This window comes from Sminthopsis crassicaudata, chromosome 3 (assembly GCF_048593235.1).
Source record: "Sminthopsis crassicaudata isolate SCR6 chromosome 3, ASM4859323v1, whole genome shotgun sequence".
NCBI lineage: Eukaryota > Metazoa > Chordata > Mammalia > Dasyuromorphia > Dasyuridae > Sminthopsis > Sminthopsis crassicaudata.
The window spans coordinates 362,445,220-362,461,323 of NC_133619.1; the positions used below are offsets into that span (position 1 = coordinate 362,445,220).

At 37.8% G+C, this 16,104-nt stretch overlaps 1 protein-coding gene across 10 annotated transcripts in view; it reads right to left on the minus strand.

Annotated features, from left to right (window-relative positions):
- GLI2 (GLI family zinc finger 2) overlaps positions 1-16,104 on the minus strand; it is a 401,511-nt gene that overhangs the window by 265,108 nt on the left and 120,299 nt on the right. The window contains exon 2 of one of the 10 annotated variants that reach the window (XM_074301789.1): positions 3,236-8,420. The exons of 7 other annotated variants lie outside the window; for them this stretch is intronic. In XM_074301789.1, the coding sequence (XP_074157890.1) occupies positions 3,236-3,375 (140 nt within the window). In that variant the 5' untranslated portion in view covers positions 3,376-8,420. Of the gene's footprint in view, positions 8,421-16,104 lie in introns of those variants that run through there. 2 more of the 10 variants (XM_074301790.1, XM_074301793.1) reach the window with 2 other exon arrangements.

Consider the following 16,104-nt stretch of genomic DNA (forward strand, 5'->3'; position numbering starts at 1 on the left):
GTGGAATGATCTTAACACTAATGCTTTACAACATTACCATTTGATTCTGATGTTTTGACATTGTTCATCTAAAACAACATTGTTTAGGAGTGATGTTATACAGAATATATTTTTTATCTATTTTATAAGAAGATTACCATCAAGCAACCCGTGGTGCGTTGCTCAAATATTCAACATCAGCTAGGTGGCCCAGTGGATAGAACATATGGCCTATTGTCAGGAAGACTCATCTTCTTGAGTTCAAATTTAGCCTCAGACACTTACTGGCAATATGATCCTGAACAAGTCACTTAACTGGCAATATGATCCTGGACAAGTCACTTAACCCTGTTTGCCTCGAGACAAAAAAAGAGCCAGAGAAGGAAATGGAAAACCATCACAGTATCTCCCTAAGAAAACCCCAAATGGGATACAAAGAGTAGGACGTGACTGAACAAGAACAAGGGAAAAGTAGGACAACCCCTCATGGAAGAATAAAAAGAGCTTTTGACTTTGAGTCAGCTGACTTCTGTTCAGATTTCAGCTCTGTTCCTTACTCTTCTGTGACCTCTGGCAAATCAATCAACCTCAGTTTCCTTGTCTATAAAACAAGGTGTTAGAACTTGACCTCTTAAGATCTTTTCTAATGCTAAAATGAGGATATGATTTTTTAAAAAATCATTACTAACTTGGGAGGTATAAAAAAAATCTCTGATCTCCCACATCAGTTCAGCACATGTGCATCAGATGATGGGTTATGTTTTTCAAGCTTTAGAAGAACATGTGGTTTTCAGTATCAGCCAGTCAGAGTAAAGTAGACTGGGCAATTTCCCAATGTGCCTTGCAAGATTTGATTTTATCCAAATGCCTCCAGACATTTGAACAGCCAGTTCATGGTCATTCAGATAGGACTATTCATAAAGTCCAGATCTGTAATTCATCACCCACACACACTTACTGAGAGCCTACTACGTATAGGGCATGGTGCCATAAAACAACATCAGAATGGGTTGCAGTCAGAATTGAAGGTTGACTTTCCCCTTAATCGCTCTTTACAGCTACACATCAATGCATGCACGACAGCACAGAACCAATGAGGAAGAAGCATACTTTTCAAAAGCCATTTCTAACCCCCAGAATGTAAGTTTGGAGGGCACAAAATGCAATCCAATTTAACTCAAGATTCACTCTACAGAGGCAGAAGGGAATAATAATGTTATTGGGTGAATTAAAATTGATTGAGATTCAAGAAAAGTCAGGACTCCCAACAAATATTGATTTTTCCTCTGGGTCAAAAATATGTGAGGTAGAAATAGAGGAACAGTTACCTCAAAGCTCCACTTTCCCAAGACATATAATCTGAACATAAACAATAATCCAGTCCCATCGTATTTCCCCAACCTTCTTAGTACTTGTCCAGCCCAACTGGTGTCCTCATAATCCTACAAATGTACCATGCTCATTCTTAGCTCCAAAATTGTGTGCCCCTCACCTGTAATGTCCTCTCCTCCATTTTCTCTTCCTATCCCAATCTCATCTCCTCCATAAAGCTTTTCCCCAATATTCTATCCCACATGGACCCCTCCTTTCTTTAAGGACATTCACTGGCCAGACTACATATTTTATATTTCTTGACAATGTCCTTTATTTTACTCTAACTTTATTTCACTATTTTGTTGGAATAAGTCTTTATTACTAAATGATGCTCTATGTATAGCTCCTTGAAGACTTCTTTATTTTATCCATAACATCTAAACCACCACAAAGTCACATTGGCTGACTGAGAAATGGATTCACCTTGCCTTACAGTCAATCACAGCCGAGTCTCATTTGCTTGCGCACAAGTATTCCAAATGATTTCACTTGGGGGGAAGTGGAGGGGAGTGTAGACATTTCACTCCACATCTCCAATTTTCTCCTCTCACCATGAGTTCCATTTTCTTTCCAGGGCTCCCATCTCTCTCTGCCCCTTGGCCTCCACCTGGCAGGATCCTGGCAAAATCCTGGCTGAGTCACCGGATCTGCTCAGCAGGGCCCATACAGACAATTTCCTAATTCTTCCATCCTGCTGGACATAACATAGATTTCCAGGTGATTTCCATCACACGCCTATTAAGCCATAAAAGAAGGGGCAAGAAGAGACCGCCAATTCCAACATGCAAGCTGCTAGAGTCATACCCCTGTTGTTTATAAACCTGTCAGCAGGGTTTGGCTGCTCTGTACCAGAGAGAGGCCAAAGCCCTTTCAAAAAGCTGAAATTTCCTTCTCCCTCCCTCATAAATTTCAGTTTTATCTGTGAGTTTCTTTCACCATGGAAGTTCACTCTTTGTATAACATTGCTGAAGCACAGGCTCATGTCCTAATTTGGCCATTCCCTCCCCCTTTACCCTCCAAACATTCAATCAAAATCAAAAAATACATTGCATACCATAGCCTTCTTTCTTCCTATCAAAACACAATCCATTAAGTCCAAGAGGCAATTAAACTCATATTGGAGCATCTTGCTGAGCAAACAGTGGAAGGCTCCCTCATTCTCCCCCCTCCCCACTGGAGACCCCTCCCTTTCTCCTGATCACAGCCAGCAAGCAGCCTCAGACAGGCTTACTCCAGGAGATAACAGGTCAGGAAGGAACATGTCATTTCAGCGGAGGCTTTTTTGGCCCGCGTGCTCACTTTTCAAATTTCCTTAAGGAGAGATCATTTGGTTTTGGCCAAGCATCTGAAACCACTCACAGGCCACACACAAGTTACCAAGTAAGCAAATGACATCCTCTTTCAAACTCCTTATGGTCACAAACAGCTTTAGAGTAAGATAGTCTTAAAGCACCTAAGCAAATTGTTTCTGCAGGCATTCTGGGCTGTAAGTTGAGGGGCCATCCTGGAAGGGAGTCACCTCACCATCTTCCCTGAAGCCAGAAGTTTTTTCCTACTCTTAACTGTGTTTTTTTTTTCTTTAAAGGGAAGCACTAACACTTTAGAAAAAGCCAGATTTGTTTTACTTATGGATTTTTTTTTTGCACAAAGAAAGCTAAAAGTTAAGCCCAAGAAAGAGAAGTTTTGCCCCCCTAGTCCCCCACCCACATGCTGGGCTGCTTAAAGTTCACAAAGTTGTTTCTGGCCGCGCTCAAGCCTGAACGGGAACTATTTAGTTCCAGCCAGAATGTAACAGAAGGGCGAAAAATATGATATTTATCCCTTTGTCCGACATATCATAGGGACTACCTCCTGGTTTCCTGACCCCCTCCAGCCAGCCTACCTTGGCACTTTCTGTGAAGGAGTGGAGGCCAGGGCCAGCGACTGCAGGAGATTAAAGCCGTGAGGGCACCCTGAGGAGATCCTCAAGGCGGCTCCAAACCTTCTCGTGCCACAAACCCTTCTCCTTGCCTTATGCATCATGGTGATGACGTTATCGCCTGCAAAGGGGGGTTGTGAAGGGGGGGAACTAATGCTCACCAGCTGGCTCAGTTGTTTAACCCTCTCCAGCTTTCAGGGATCTCTGTTTCTTTAACTATAGCAGAAAAGAAGGCTGTCCTTCACTCTTACTTCCCCTTGAGGAGGGGCTTCAAGGAACCAAGAAAAGCAATGGATTTTAAGTTGGCAGATATTAAAAAACTAAGATATTATACAGGACAAGAAATAGGGAAGGGAGGAGACAAAGTAGGGGAGAGCTGGAAAAAGAGAATTCTCAAACTCAACTTATGTTGAAGTTGTCTCCCCATGGTAGAATGGAAACCTTCTGAGGGCAGGAATCATTTCCAGCCATCATTTAAAAAGTTTCTACCATATGCCATATGTTATCTGGTTTCTCAGACCCGATCATATTAGAAGTCACAATTAGAAAAAGTGAAACTATTAGAAACAGCCACTTAAACAGTGGTGAGAAATAAAGTCACTGCTTGAAAGTAAGAGAAGAGACAGAATACTTATAAAAACTAGACAGAAGAAATAAAAAGCCACAGTAGTATGGAGCCATTCAGTGTTAGGACAAAGCTTTACAAAACAGTAGTTCTATAAGGTATGATTGCACAGAATAGTGATTGATGTTCATAATGGTAAACCTGGGTCACAAAAAAGATTTCATTATATTCTGGATTATCTATTGAAGAAGGCCACAAAGTTTATGCTAAAACAATTCCTTTTTAAGGTTTTGTACTTAAAAGTTAACGTCAATTATCTGGGAAATCTCTTTTATGGAAATAATTCAACACTAGTCTTCAGAAATTTTATTAAGTTAATACTATGACTGGAAAAGTGCCTTAAAAGAGAGGTTTGGAGGAAGACCTAAAGATGAGAGTAATACAATTCCTGAATGAAAGATAAAAAGAATTCAGCACTTGGAGTCAAAATACTTGACCTTACCACCTGCACCATTTATGTAAGCCTGGAAAATATGTGTTACTTCTCTGTCTCTCTGTGTTTTTATCTGTAAAATGAGATTATATTACTTTTGTACTCAGCAGTGTACTGAACATGTTCACAAGAGCTGATTATTAAATTTTCAGTGTATTTATATTTGGAAATCAGCAAATACTATAAACCAGGGCTTTATTTATTGTTTGGTTGATTTCTAAATTAGAAAATATTAATGATGCAGATTAAACTTGTCTGTTGATATAGATACATTCCTCCACTCTTCCCCTACCCTCAGAGTTAGTTACTAAATATTTGCCAGCATTCCTCTAATTATATCACTTCTATAACCACTCTGTAAAAAGGGGATAATCATAGCATCTACCTCTCAAAGTTGTTTTAAATATCAAATGAAATAACTGCAGAATGCTTTGCACAGTGCCTGGAACACATAATAAGTTCAATATAAATGTTTATTATTATTATTATTATTATTATTATTATTATTATTATCGTTGTTATTTTTACTTACAGATTTGTGAGAATAAAATGAAGTCATGTATAGTTAAGGAGCTATAAAATTAGGGTATTCCTATTTTTATCAGTGAACACTAGCAAAACTAGCCTTGGAAAAAATTATGAAGCAACTAAAGTTTGCCATTTCCCTTTTCCCTTCCTCTGTTCTGGGAACTCCAAGTCTGACCTGGGAACTCTAGGTACTAAATATCTTTTCTGTGCCCCATCTCCAAGGACCTTCCTCTCAGAGCTCAGTTTTTTACATTTGTGAAATAGGAAGATTATGCTAAATAATCTCTAAATTTGCTTAAAACTCCAGAAGTCTATGTTTCTATGAAAATGACTGATCTGAGTTTTATTCATCTCTCCCTATAGTCCCTTGGAATGAGGTGGATTATTAAGAAATATTAATCCATCAAGATTAACTGTCTTCATGTCCAGCCTGATCTTTTGGAATTTATAAATCTAGTTGAGAAGATGAGACCAAGATAAACAATTCACTGTGATAGTTAGGTAGGGCCATGATCTCATTTAATGTAGTTACTCTCTCCATTGTGGTAGATGGCTGAGCCTTTTCATCCTGACTGAGGCCTGCCGTAAATCCTGCAAGGGGGAGCTACTCTATGTAATGGAGACCCTCTGGCCGCCATCTTTCAATATTTTATGGATAAAAGAGTAGCACTTGTGCAACAGTAAGCCAGAAAGAACAGAAAATGAAGCACTAGATTCCCAACAAGTGTTGATACCCAGTCTCTTTTAGAAGCAAAAGAGACCCATTAATTTTCCCAGTGCCCATCTCACAAATCTGTAAGCATTTAACTAATTTCTACATATAATAAGACAAACCTTTTCTGGCCTGGCCTTAGTCCAGGCTTTGTCTCCACTAAGTGTCTGAGACATTTGGCCTGGAGCAGAGAGAGACAGACTAGTCCTTGCTAGTTGGAAAGGTCAGCCCAGACCATTCATCATCACCATTGCTCACATTAGCTCAGAGGGGCAGGCTGAAGAGGCAAATCATATTTTCTTCTTTAAGAAAGAAGTCTTCATCCAAATGGCAACACCAAATGACAGGCTCGAGACTGGGAGGTTGTTTAAATCCAAATGGCTGCTCATAATTTATGACTGGTGGAGCTGACTTCTCTCCCACCACACATGTGTTTTGGGGTATTTACAGCACATCTCTCTTTGCTTCTCAGTCCCACGATCACTGGGTTCCGATTCAATAACTGCCTGCTCTCTCCCATGATCAGCAGCAGTAAGAGAGAAATTACTTTACCAAAATGCAACCCTGTCTATGTGTTTGAATTTAACTCAGCCATGTGAATACCTGCATTTTAGAGAGGAGGAAATCCAGGCAGGCAACTACTACAGGACTGGCCTCATATCAGGGACTAATTAGGTCCCTCTGGGGTACCCAGGCACCACAGAATTTTAGTCTTGTCTCACAGCCTGTGCTGTTTAAAAACATTATGTCAAGCTTATTTTTCAAAATTAAAATACTTTGAAAACAGAAAACAGACTATTAATTTGTTCCAAGTTTTTCTAAAGTCTTAACATATTTTAGGTTTGAAATATAAAATGCTTTTAAAATTATTTTTAGAACATGAGAACTTCCAAAGTTGTAAAAGAAAAGGTTTAGTCAGAAAATAACAAAAGAAATGATTGCAGATTTAATATAATATTTTTTAAAAAAGGAAAGGAATTTGAGAAAGGTTGTTAACCATTAAGTGAAATTTTAATTTTTGACAAAGTAATACTATTTTTCTCTCAAATAACATGAAATAAGTAGAGAATTTATAGTTGTCTGAGTTTAAAACTGAGCTTTGCAACTTACTACCCATATGATCTTGAGTAAATTGTGGACCTCAATTAGCTCATCTGCAAAATGGTTGCATTGAAAGTCTCTTTCTGCTCTAAATTCCATCATCTAAAAAAAGGGATTGTACCTAGTGACATGTGGACTAATGTGTTCCTTTGGTATTTTTCTATGTGGGACATAAAATACAGGTGACAGATGATCTTCAAGATACCAATCCAAATGGCCTGGCATTCCAAGAACTCTTCTTCCTGTTTTGCAAATATCCAAATATCATCCTATTTTGAAACTTAAGACTCTTGCAAATGAAAAAAGAAGTCCAGGACTTCCAGAAGTCACCTTTTCAACTGAGTAGAATGTACTTCTATTTCTCACCGGGCCACACTCCTTTAGATTTCTCCATATGCTCCCTACTCCACCCACCTCACATCTGATCATCCTGCAAGATGAAATCAGCCTTGGTACTCAGACTTCATCAATACTCTCTACTCCTTTGACTGGAGGATAGAGAGAAGAGCTTCTCCTAAAACCTCCATTTAAGAAGGTAAGCCACCTCTATTTTCCGCCAAGCTATCCTCTTTTTTATTTCTTCATCATGCTTTCTCCATCATATCTATACTGGGAACCTTTCCTACCCTAAGACATTCAGTTTTTCAGTTTCATTTTATGTGTGATGTTTTCTCCCACTAAATTGTATGCTTCTTGAAGGTAAGGGATGTATTTCTTTTTTATATTTGTAACCCCCAAGGCTTAGCAAGCTGCCTGGCTTATAGTAGATATGTTTCCTGGCTGACTCACTAACTACTTAGAAATCCAAGGTTTTCCTAACCCTTTCCTTCCAAAAGTTAGCAGCACTGGTTTGTCAGGAGCTATATGTCAAACAAGACATATAACAGGAAATACTTAGAGAAAAACACAGGATGCAGTCCTGTAGCCCAAAGGAGACAGACTCTAACTGCTATTACATTCTCCTAGACTGATAGCTGACATTGCTTCCACACAGACTTGGAGTCAGTTTGGTAAAATGTATAAAATCTCTCCTTATTATCTAAAGCAAACTCCAACCACACTAGGGTGAACATACCTTAATCATTCTTAACCTCTATCTAGCCTTTGTCTGAAATGTTCCATCCATTTGGATCTCAGCATTTATTCATTCAACAAGTATTTATTAAGCCCTACAGTATGCAAAGTATCCTTCCTCCTAACCCTTTAATGCCTAACTGATTGTCCCATTTTCTCTTGGCTCCCTTAGTTCAGTGATAGGTCTCTCTTCTGAACTCCCAAAGCAAGTACAGCTATATCCTGAGCAAGTCTCATAATCTCTCTGCCTCAGTTACATCATCTATAAAATAAAGGAGCTGAACTTGGTTACTTACCTTTATAGATCCTTTCAGGTCTAAATCTAAGCTCTTAAAACCAATTATTTAGTGCTTGGCACATGATGGCCTTCATGTATATCTTCCTTAATACATGAGTATTCATCTTTCTCCAAAGCCAGATTATAAAACATTTAAGAGAAGAAACCTGTATTTTCCCTTACATCCCATACAGTGCTTTGCAAGGTAAATAAATATTTCTTGATCACTTTATTTGGGCTGGAGCTGAAACAAAAGAGGAGCTGGGGGAGTAGAGGTGGGAGGGGTGGACATTCCCATTCTCAGAAGCACCGCACTGCACTTGAGGGCCTCAGTCAGGCATGGACATCTCAACGCTGGTGATTTGCAGCCCAGGTTAAGGACCTGCTGCAGTCCATCTGCTGTAAAAGGCAGAAAACCACCCATCAATAGGGGATGCTTTTCTCCTCCCCATTCTAAATGTGTTTTTTTATGAGTAAACATTTCTAGATAAAGACTTACTGTCTGCAGAGACCCCTTTTATATCCCAAAGGTAAGGGTTTAAGTGATCCTATAACAGCCGTTACTTATCTTTACAATGGTCAGCACACTTGGGCTCCATGTCTGAGGGTTTCATTTCACTGTATATATTTTTACTGACTGGTTATAAATTAGTCTCGTCCCCAATATCCATGATTCTGCCACAGCCTCTACCATTGTAGCCTCCTCCAATGGCCCCCACTACTAGAATGACCTTTTATGCTAAGTTGAAGAAAATGAAATCAAGATAAAAATGAAACCATCTCTATTAAGCATTTTTCTGGGCACAGCTTGAGAATAAGAGCTCTGCTTTCTGGAAGCTTATGAGCAATGCAAACCTTCTCTGCCTGCAGAATCAAGGGAAGAGAAAGTCTTCCAGTTGAATGAAATTTTCAGATAAATGTGGTCTTAGAATTAGGAACTTGACCTTAGAATTAGGAAATCTGGGTTCGCTTTCTACCAAATTTCTCTATGACCCTGAACAAGTCACAAGTAACCCAGGCAACTCTTGAAAAGCAGTTGTTCATCAGTGGAAGTGGAGAAGCATTTCCTAAACAGATGAAAACAACTAGACTCAAAACTTGGAGGGATATGTCTTTTAATGGCAATAACAATAATAGTAGCTAACTTTTGCATAGCACCTATAGGTGCCAATATTGTATTAAGAGCTTTGTAGTAATAGCTTCATTTGATTCTTACAATAACTCAGGAAAAGTAGATAATATTATTTATAGATGATGAAACTGAAACAAAGTTACTCACCAAAGGTCACATAAGTAGATACTTTAAGGTTGGATCTGAACTGAGAGCTTTCCCCCCTGTTTTAGAAAGTAATCTTTTTTTTCTTTTTTCTTCCTTCCTCCCTCCCTCCTTCCCTTCCTTCCTTCCTTTCTTTTCTTTTTATTTTTTTGCTGAGGCAATCGGAGTCAAGTGACTTGCCCAGAGCCACACAGCTAGGAAGTGTTGAATGTTTGAGGTCACATTTGAACTCAGGCCCTCCTGACTTCAGGGCTGGTGCTCTATCCATTGCTCCAACTAGCTGCACCAGGTAGTACTCTTTTTAACAGAAATTTTGTTTTTATCTGATACCACAAGCTACATGTCCCACAGATATTTTAAACTCAGTAGTCTAAAACTGAATCAATGTTTTTTCCTAAAAATCCTCCTTCCAGACTTTGCTGTTATGTCAAAAGAATTCTTCTAGTTACCCAGGTTCCCAGTCTAGGGGTCATACTTGACTCCTCATCCACTCTACCTCAGAATATCTGTTGCCATGTCCTACTGATATTACCTACAAAATCTCTCTTTACATCCCCTCCTCTCCTCTGTCACAACTACCACTCTGGTACAGGACTTCATTTTTGCATGTCTCAAAACCACTGGATGGTGTCCTGCCAACAAGTCTTTTCCTATTCCAGTCCATCTTCTATTTAGGGTTAGGGTGAATCTTCCCAAAGCATGTCTGACTACATCACTCCTAATCAACAAAGACTAGTGGCTCCCTACTGTCTCTAAGATCAAGATAAAATCCTCTGCCAACATCTAGTCCTTCACAACCTCCTCCCCCCTTCCCCCATGGACCTTTCCAATATTCTTATGTTTCCCTTCCATTCTGTTCCCAATATTCTATGATGCAGTGATACTGGTATCCTTGCTGCTTCTCAAATAAACTCCATCTCCTACTTTGGGCATTTTCATTGGGCATTTCCATACTTGGAATGCCTTTCCTCCTAATATCTATTTCCTACCTTCCTTGGCTTCCTTCAAGTCCCAGATAAAAATTCATCTTTTAGGACATGCCTTTCCTGATCCTCCTTAATGTGAATACCTTCTCTCTGCTAATTGTCTTCAATTTATCCTGTACAAAACTTTTTTTGCACAAAGTTCTTTGCCTGGTATCTCTTCCATTTCAGTGTGAGCGCATATGAGCATTCTTTTTCTTCTTTTTTTCCTTCTACTTCTTCTTCTTGCTCTTGTTCTTGCTCTTCTTGTTTTTCTTGTTCTTGTTTCTTCTTCTTCTCCTTCTTTGTATCTCAAGCACTTAGAACAGATACTTAGCAAGCATTTAATAACGTTTGTTGACTGATTACTGAATAAACCTTTTTTGATAACATTATAATAACAACTTACATCTCCATAGTGCATTGGAGTTTACAGTATTTTCCTTTCATCAATACTCTGAGGTAGGTAGTTCAAGTTTTAATTTCCGTATTTGAGAGATAAGCAAACATTCTCAGAGAAGTGAAATGATTTTTTTAAGGATTATTCAGCCATTCACATTTGTAAATACTTGACAGTTTACAAAGAATTTTATACATAATATGATTGTTGATAAAAAGCTTTATGTTTGGTAGTAAAAACAATCTCATCCTTATTTTATAAATTAATAAACTCAAGCTGAGAGAAGGATGGTAAATTGTCCAAGGTGACACAGCAAAGTGGTTGAGGCAGGATTCAAATCCATTTCTTTTAACTTCATATTACACTCCCTTTTCTGCTAAGTCACAATACAATTTATGATGCTTCTAATCTGCTGCTGACCGGGAAAGCAAATGACCAAGCTTTTGAGCAATGGATTCAAACATAGAAAATAATATTTCACATTTGTATGTTGCTTTAAGGTTTTCAAATTACCTTCTTCACAATAACCCTGTGAGTTAAGTTGTACAAATATTATCATCCCTCCTTAGAGAGAGTAAAGGACAGGCCCATGATGACACAGCTGGAAAGTTTTTGAAGTAGAATTTAAACCCTATTTTTTGATTCCAGATTTGCTAAACTGCATAATCACTCTTGTTCAGTTATTTCACTGATATCTGACTCCTTTTGAACCCATTTTCTTGGCAAAGACCCTGGTGGTTTATTATTTCCTTCGCCAGCTAATTTTACATATGAAGAAACTGAGGCAAATAGGGCCCCAGGATGCCATGGATAATAATTATCTGAGGCCAGATTTAAACTCAGGAAAATAAGTCTTGCTGACTCCAGACCAGATTTTCTAACCACTGTTCCAATTAGCTGCCTGCCTGCTACCTCCCTAGGAACTGTTTAAGATCTCAAGTGTTATCTCCTGATAATTAAATGCACGGGCTTTTTGATAGCCTTTTCAAAAGTAGTCTTTTGTGCTGAACATGCGTGTTCCAATCTGTTGTTTCACAGAACTGGGTTTGCAGGGGAAGAGACTGGCAGGTAAGTGCAGTGCCATTTTGAAAATTATTAAAGTACTATGATTTTTTAAAATGCCATCATCAAGATCAAAATCCCTAGAGGATTTGGAGGAGGATGGAGGGGTCTCATTAGGATATGTAAGGCCTGTCTCAAAACATATCTCCCCTATCCCTGGGCCTCCTTCTACCATTTTGCTAATGGTGAAATTGCTAAGGGTTAAAATAACAACCACCAACAAAATAATAACCCATGTCTGGAATCATTAAAGTAGGCAAAGTCAACAAAAAAAGCAGTCAGAAGAGTTCATGGAATTGAGTCCTATACTTTACTCTGCTGAAGATACCCCTTTATGTTAACTGAAGTAGCCCAAAAACTAGCTGGTAGAATTTCTTCCATCTCTTCCATTCACTACCTCCCCAAATCACTACCCAGCATCAGTTTATAGGGAGATTATCTCAATTCATCATATTCTACAGGGCAATCATTTCTTGAACACTAATTTTGTGAAATAATGGAAAGGAAAATGGCAGAGTTGGAAAAGGTTGGGTTACTTTTGATTCTTAACCTGTGGTCTATGAACTTTATATTTATCTATCACAATTTGTTTATTTAGCCATTTTCTAGTTGATGGTCATCTACTTTGCTTCCCTTTCTTTGCTATAACAAAAATTGCTACTATAAGTATTTTACTTGTATATGGAACCTTTATTTTTGTCAGTGACCTCTGAGGGAATTTGCTTACTATCAGAAAGTCTGCTTAAAAGTGGCAAAAATAAATCAAAGTTGAATTTTCACATCATTTGCATAACTTTAAATAGTTCTACAGAATGGTTGTCACCTAGTAATATCAAAGTGAATGTATGTCTTCTTCTTTATCTCCTAAATATTACCAGTTTATTTTAATCAATATCTTGATTAATAATAATTTAATCAATTATTGATTAATAATTATTAATTGATTAATAATAATAATTTAATCAATAATCCTTATATTTTCCCTCAAAATCTAACAACAACCATTCTCTCACTTTGTATTCTATTCAGGCTAGCTCATCTTGGAAAAGTGATTGTGTTAACTAAGGTATCAGTTGTGGTCCTACAGGACTTCCCAGGGATCTTTTTCCTTCAAAGGATTCAAAAAGATTAAAAACTCACTGTCTCATGCTGAAATCACTCAAGATAAACTTCATTGACTATCACTTTGCTTAATTATAGGATCATAGATTAAGAATCTGAAGGGATCCTATTTAATGAAGGAATTCTTTTTGTATCATGGACGCAAAACAGGCAGTACGATGCAGCCTATGAAACCACTTCTCAGAATATTTTAAATGCATAAAATAAAATACAAAGAACTACAAGGGAAATTAAAATATTGACATATAGTTATTAAAATATTTATTGTAAGGGATGCCTCTCTGGAAGGTGAAAGATAAAGATTCAGAGACTAGAAAAAACAAAAGATATCAATAAAATTTATTTTTAAATGATATGCAAAAAAATTAAGATAATTTCATCTAAGTTAAAGCATTAGGCATTTTTTTTAACAGAAGCAGTGCTTATGACTTATAAGTATTTTGTTTTTTCTCTTTTATTCTATCAGCTGAGCTGAATAGGATAACAATGTCCCTGACATGGGCAGCTGGGAAGTCTCGAAGAACAGAATGCTCAAGGACACATATGGACGCCATACACGTGAACAGGATATTCTTTTGTTTATCCTGAACACCCTGCACCAACTTCTCATTAAATGCTTCCATTTATGGAAACTCTGCTGGATCAGACTTGTAAAGGTCTTGTCATCCATCCCCCAGTCTACATTAAAAATGAAAGGATTCTTACAGAGAGAGACATTATGGCATCATGACTGCTTTTAAAGGTATTGAAAGATTCTTCTCTGAAGGTCCACCATAATAACATTTAACCTTCTTCACTGGCAGGAAATTCTTTCAGGGTTGCTGATGCTCAGGCCCTGAATCAGATGATTTCTAATCCCTCACAATTGTATGGTGCTTTCTATTCTTCAAAGTTCTTTTAAAAGTATTACCTGTGGGAGGCAGCATAATATGGTGAGAACATTAAATTTAGACTCAGAGAAATAGTATCCGACTCCAGATTTGTGACCAGGAGCAAATCATACAAGTCTAAGACTCTATTTTTCTATCTGCAAAATGGGAATAAGTAATATACCATCTGCCACCAGAATACGGTATTCATGGGTTATCTTATTGATACCCAGAGGAAGATCATGATATAGTGGAAAGTGAATCCAGGAAGGCCTGGATTCAGCCTGTATCTCTGATGCATATTACCTATGTGAGCATGGCCTAATTCTCTTGGGGGTTAGGCCAGAGAGATTAAACATGGCTCACTCCAGAGAACAGCCTGAATAAGAATAAAACATAATTAGGAAATTACTTAACTAAACAAAGAAAATTACAATAAAACATAGAAAACATTATACTTTAAAACTAAGTCAAAATATAGCCTGCTGGGATGCTTATATATAGTTTAATGGTCCCTGCTTTTATCTGAGTTTGAGTGCACTTTCTAGTGCTATTATGTGTTTTAGATAGGGTTCTGATTTACAACAGTAGAAAGATTTTCCTCACCTGAGAGTTTAATAACAGAGATAACAAAGGCTTAATCCCTACCCCTATCCCTAAAGCAAACTAAGACTGGAACTAGTATCTCAATTCTTAACTGATATTCCTTCCACAATACCCTAATGAATAATAATTATATAATGTATATTAGAAGCTTTCAAAGTCTTTGTCCAGGTCTGCAATTTATTTTTTAAGCAAAATAGGGATAATGATAGGGTCTTCAGATGTACTTGGAAAGGAAAAAACTCAACCAGAATAGCCCCAAAAGATTAGGGATTTGGTAAGTCGACCTAAAGGCTAAAAATTCAGACTCACTCTGACTGCACAAGAAAGAGACCCTTACACAGAGAATGGTGAACAAGACGGAACAAGAAGAAATAGGTTTACACAGACAGCATCATGACGAATTTAGGTTAGTAGCCTGTCATGAATCTGTCATCTGCAAATTGATCAAAACCTCTTTTTGAATTTATTTATGTTTTCTGACTGTATCACATCTTAGAAGAATACAATTTATTCCATGGCATGTAAAACACACTCCCCCTTCTCTTTAGGGTGGAAACTCCTAAAATTACCTCTTTCATGCTTCATAGGGATAGGGAAGCGAGTTCTTGTGTCCTTGTATTTGGGGTCAAATTTTTGTTCATACTCTTCATTATTTTATTTTTCCAGACCAAAGGAAATAGATTTCTTTACTCTTACACAGAGATGAAATCATTTAAATTGTGCATTTAGGCCAGATATTCTCCATCCTAAATTCATGAATAGTGCTGGTGGATATACTGAAATTCAGGTGGTGCTTTTTAAATAGCATCATAGCACATTGAATTCAAATGCTACACCTACTTTGTCCTACTAATGTGTGGAGCATGATTTCACCTCTTGCTTGCTACCCCAGCTCTCAGAAATGTTACCAGGGGACCCATATGAGTTTGTAGGAGGAAACAAGGCATTTTAAATGAAATATTAACATTATAATTATTGTTGTCATCATCATTATTGTTAGCATTAGCATTATTACAGTACCACAGCAATTCTGCTGACTGTTGTTGAAATAATAAGATGTCATCATGTTTTCACATGTCCCACTTATGTTTGGAACAAAGAGGGGGTTCATGGCTTGTGACCCTCCCTAAGCAGGGCTTCAGTACATTATTCCACTCATCCCATAAGACATTCTCCAATCCATCTGGCACAGTATTGGCAACATAGCATTCTTCAAGCCCTCTTCAGCTGCAATAACCTCCATATTCTAAAAATCTTCACTATTTCTCCACTTTCTACAAGAAAGAGGACAAACTCCTTCACTTACCACTGGTGGTCCTTCAGAATCTGGCACCATTTCTCATGTCTGACCTGATTTTCCACTCCCCTCTTCCTTCACATCTTCGTTTTTGACAAATTTCTTAAACATATAAGTATTTAAAACTTGGCCATTTTGTATTCCCTACTCCTTGCAGACACAAACTCCTCCTCTCCATTAATTAAAATACAATGCTTCCTTCAAGAAGTAGATCAAGTCTTAACCTCCTTTCCAAAGCCTTCCCTATTCCCATGACTCAGTAATGGCTCCTTTCTGTAGGAGGCAACAGCAACTAAGATAGATTTATCATTTTTATGGTATTCAGCTTGAACAACCTTGTAATATTAGTTTATTTTTATGTACATGCCCCATGCTTTCAAGAAGTCCCTTGTGGACAAGGAGCATGTAGAAAGAGTAAAGCAGAGGAAAGATTTGGAATGAAAGAAATATTGGTTCTATTGTTGGTCTAGGTTCTAATTGGCTTCAAAT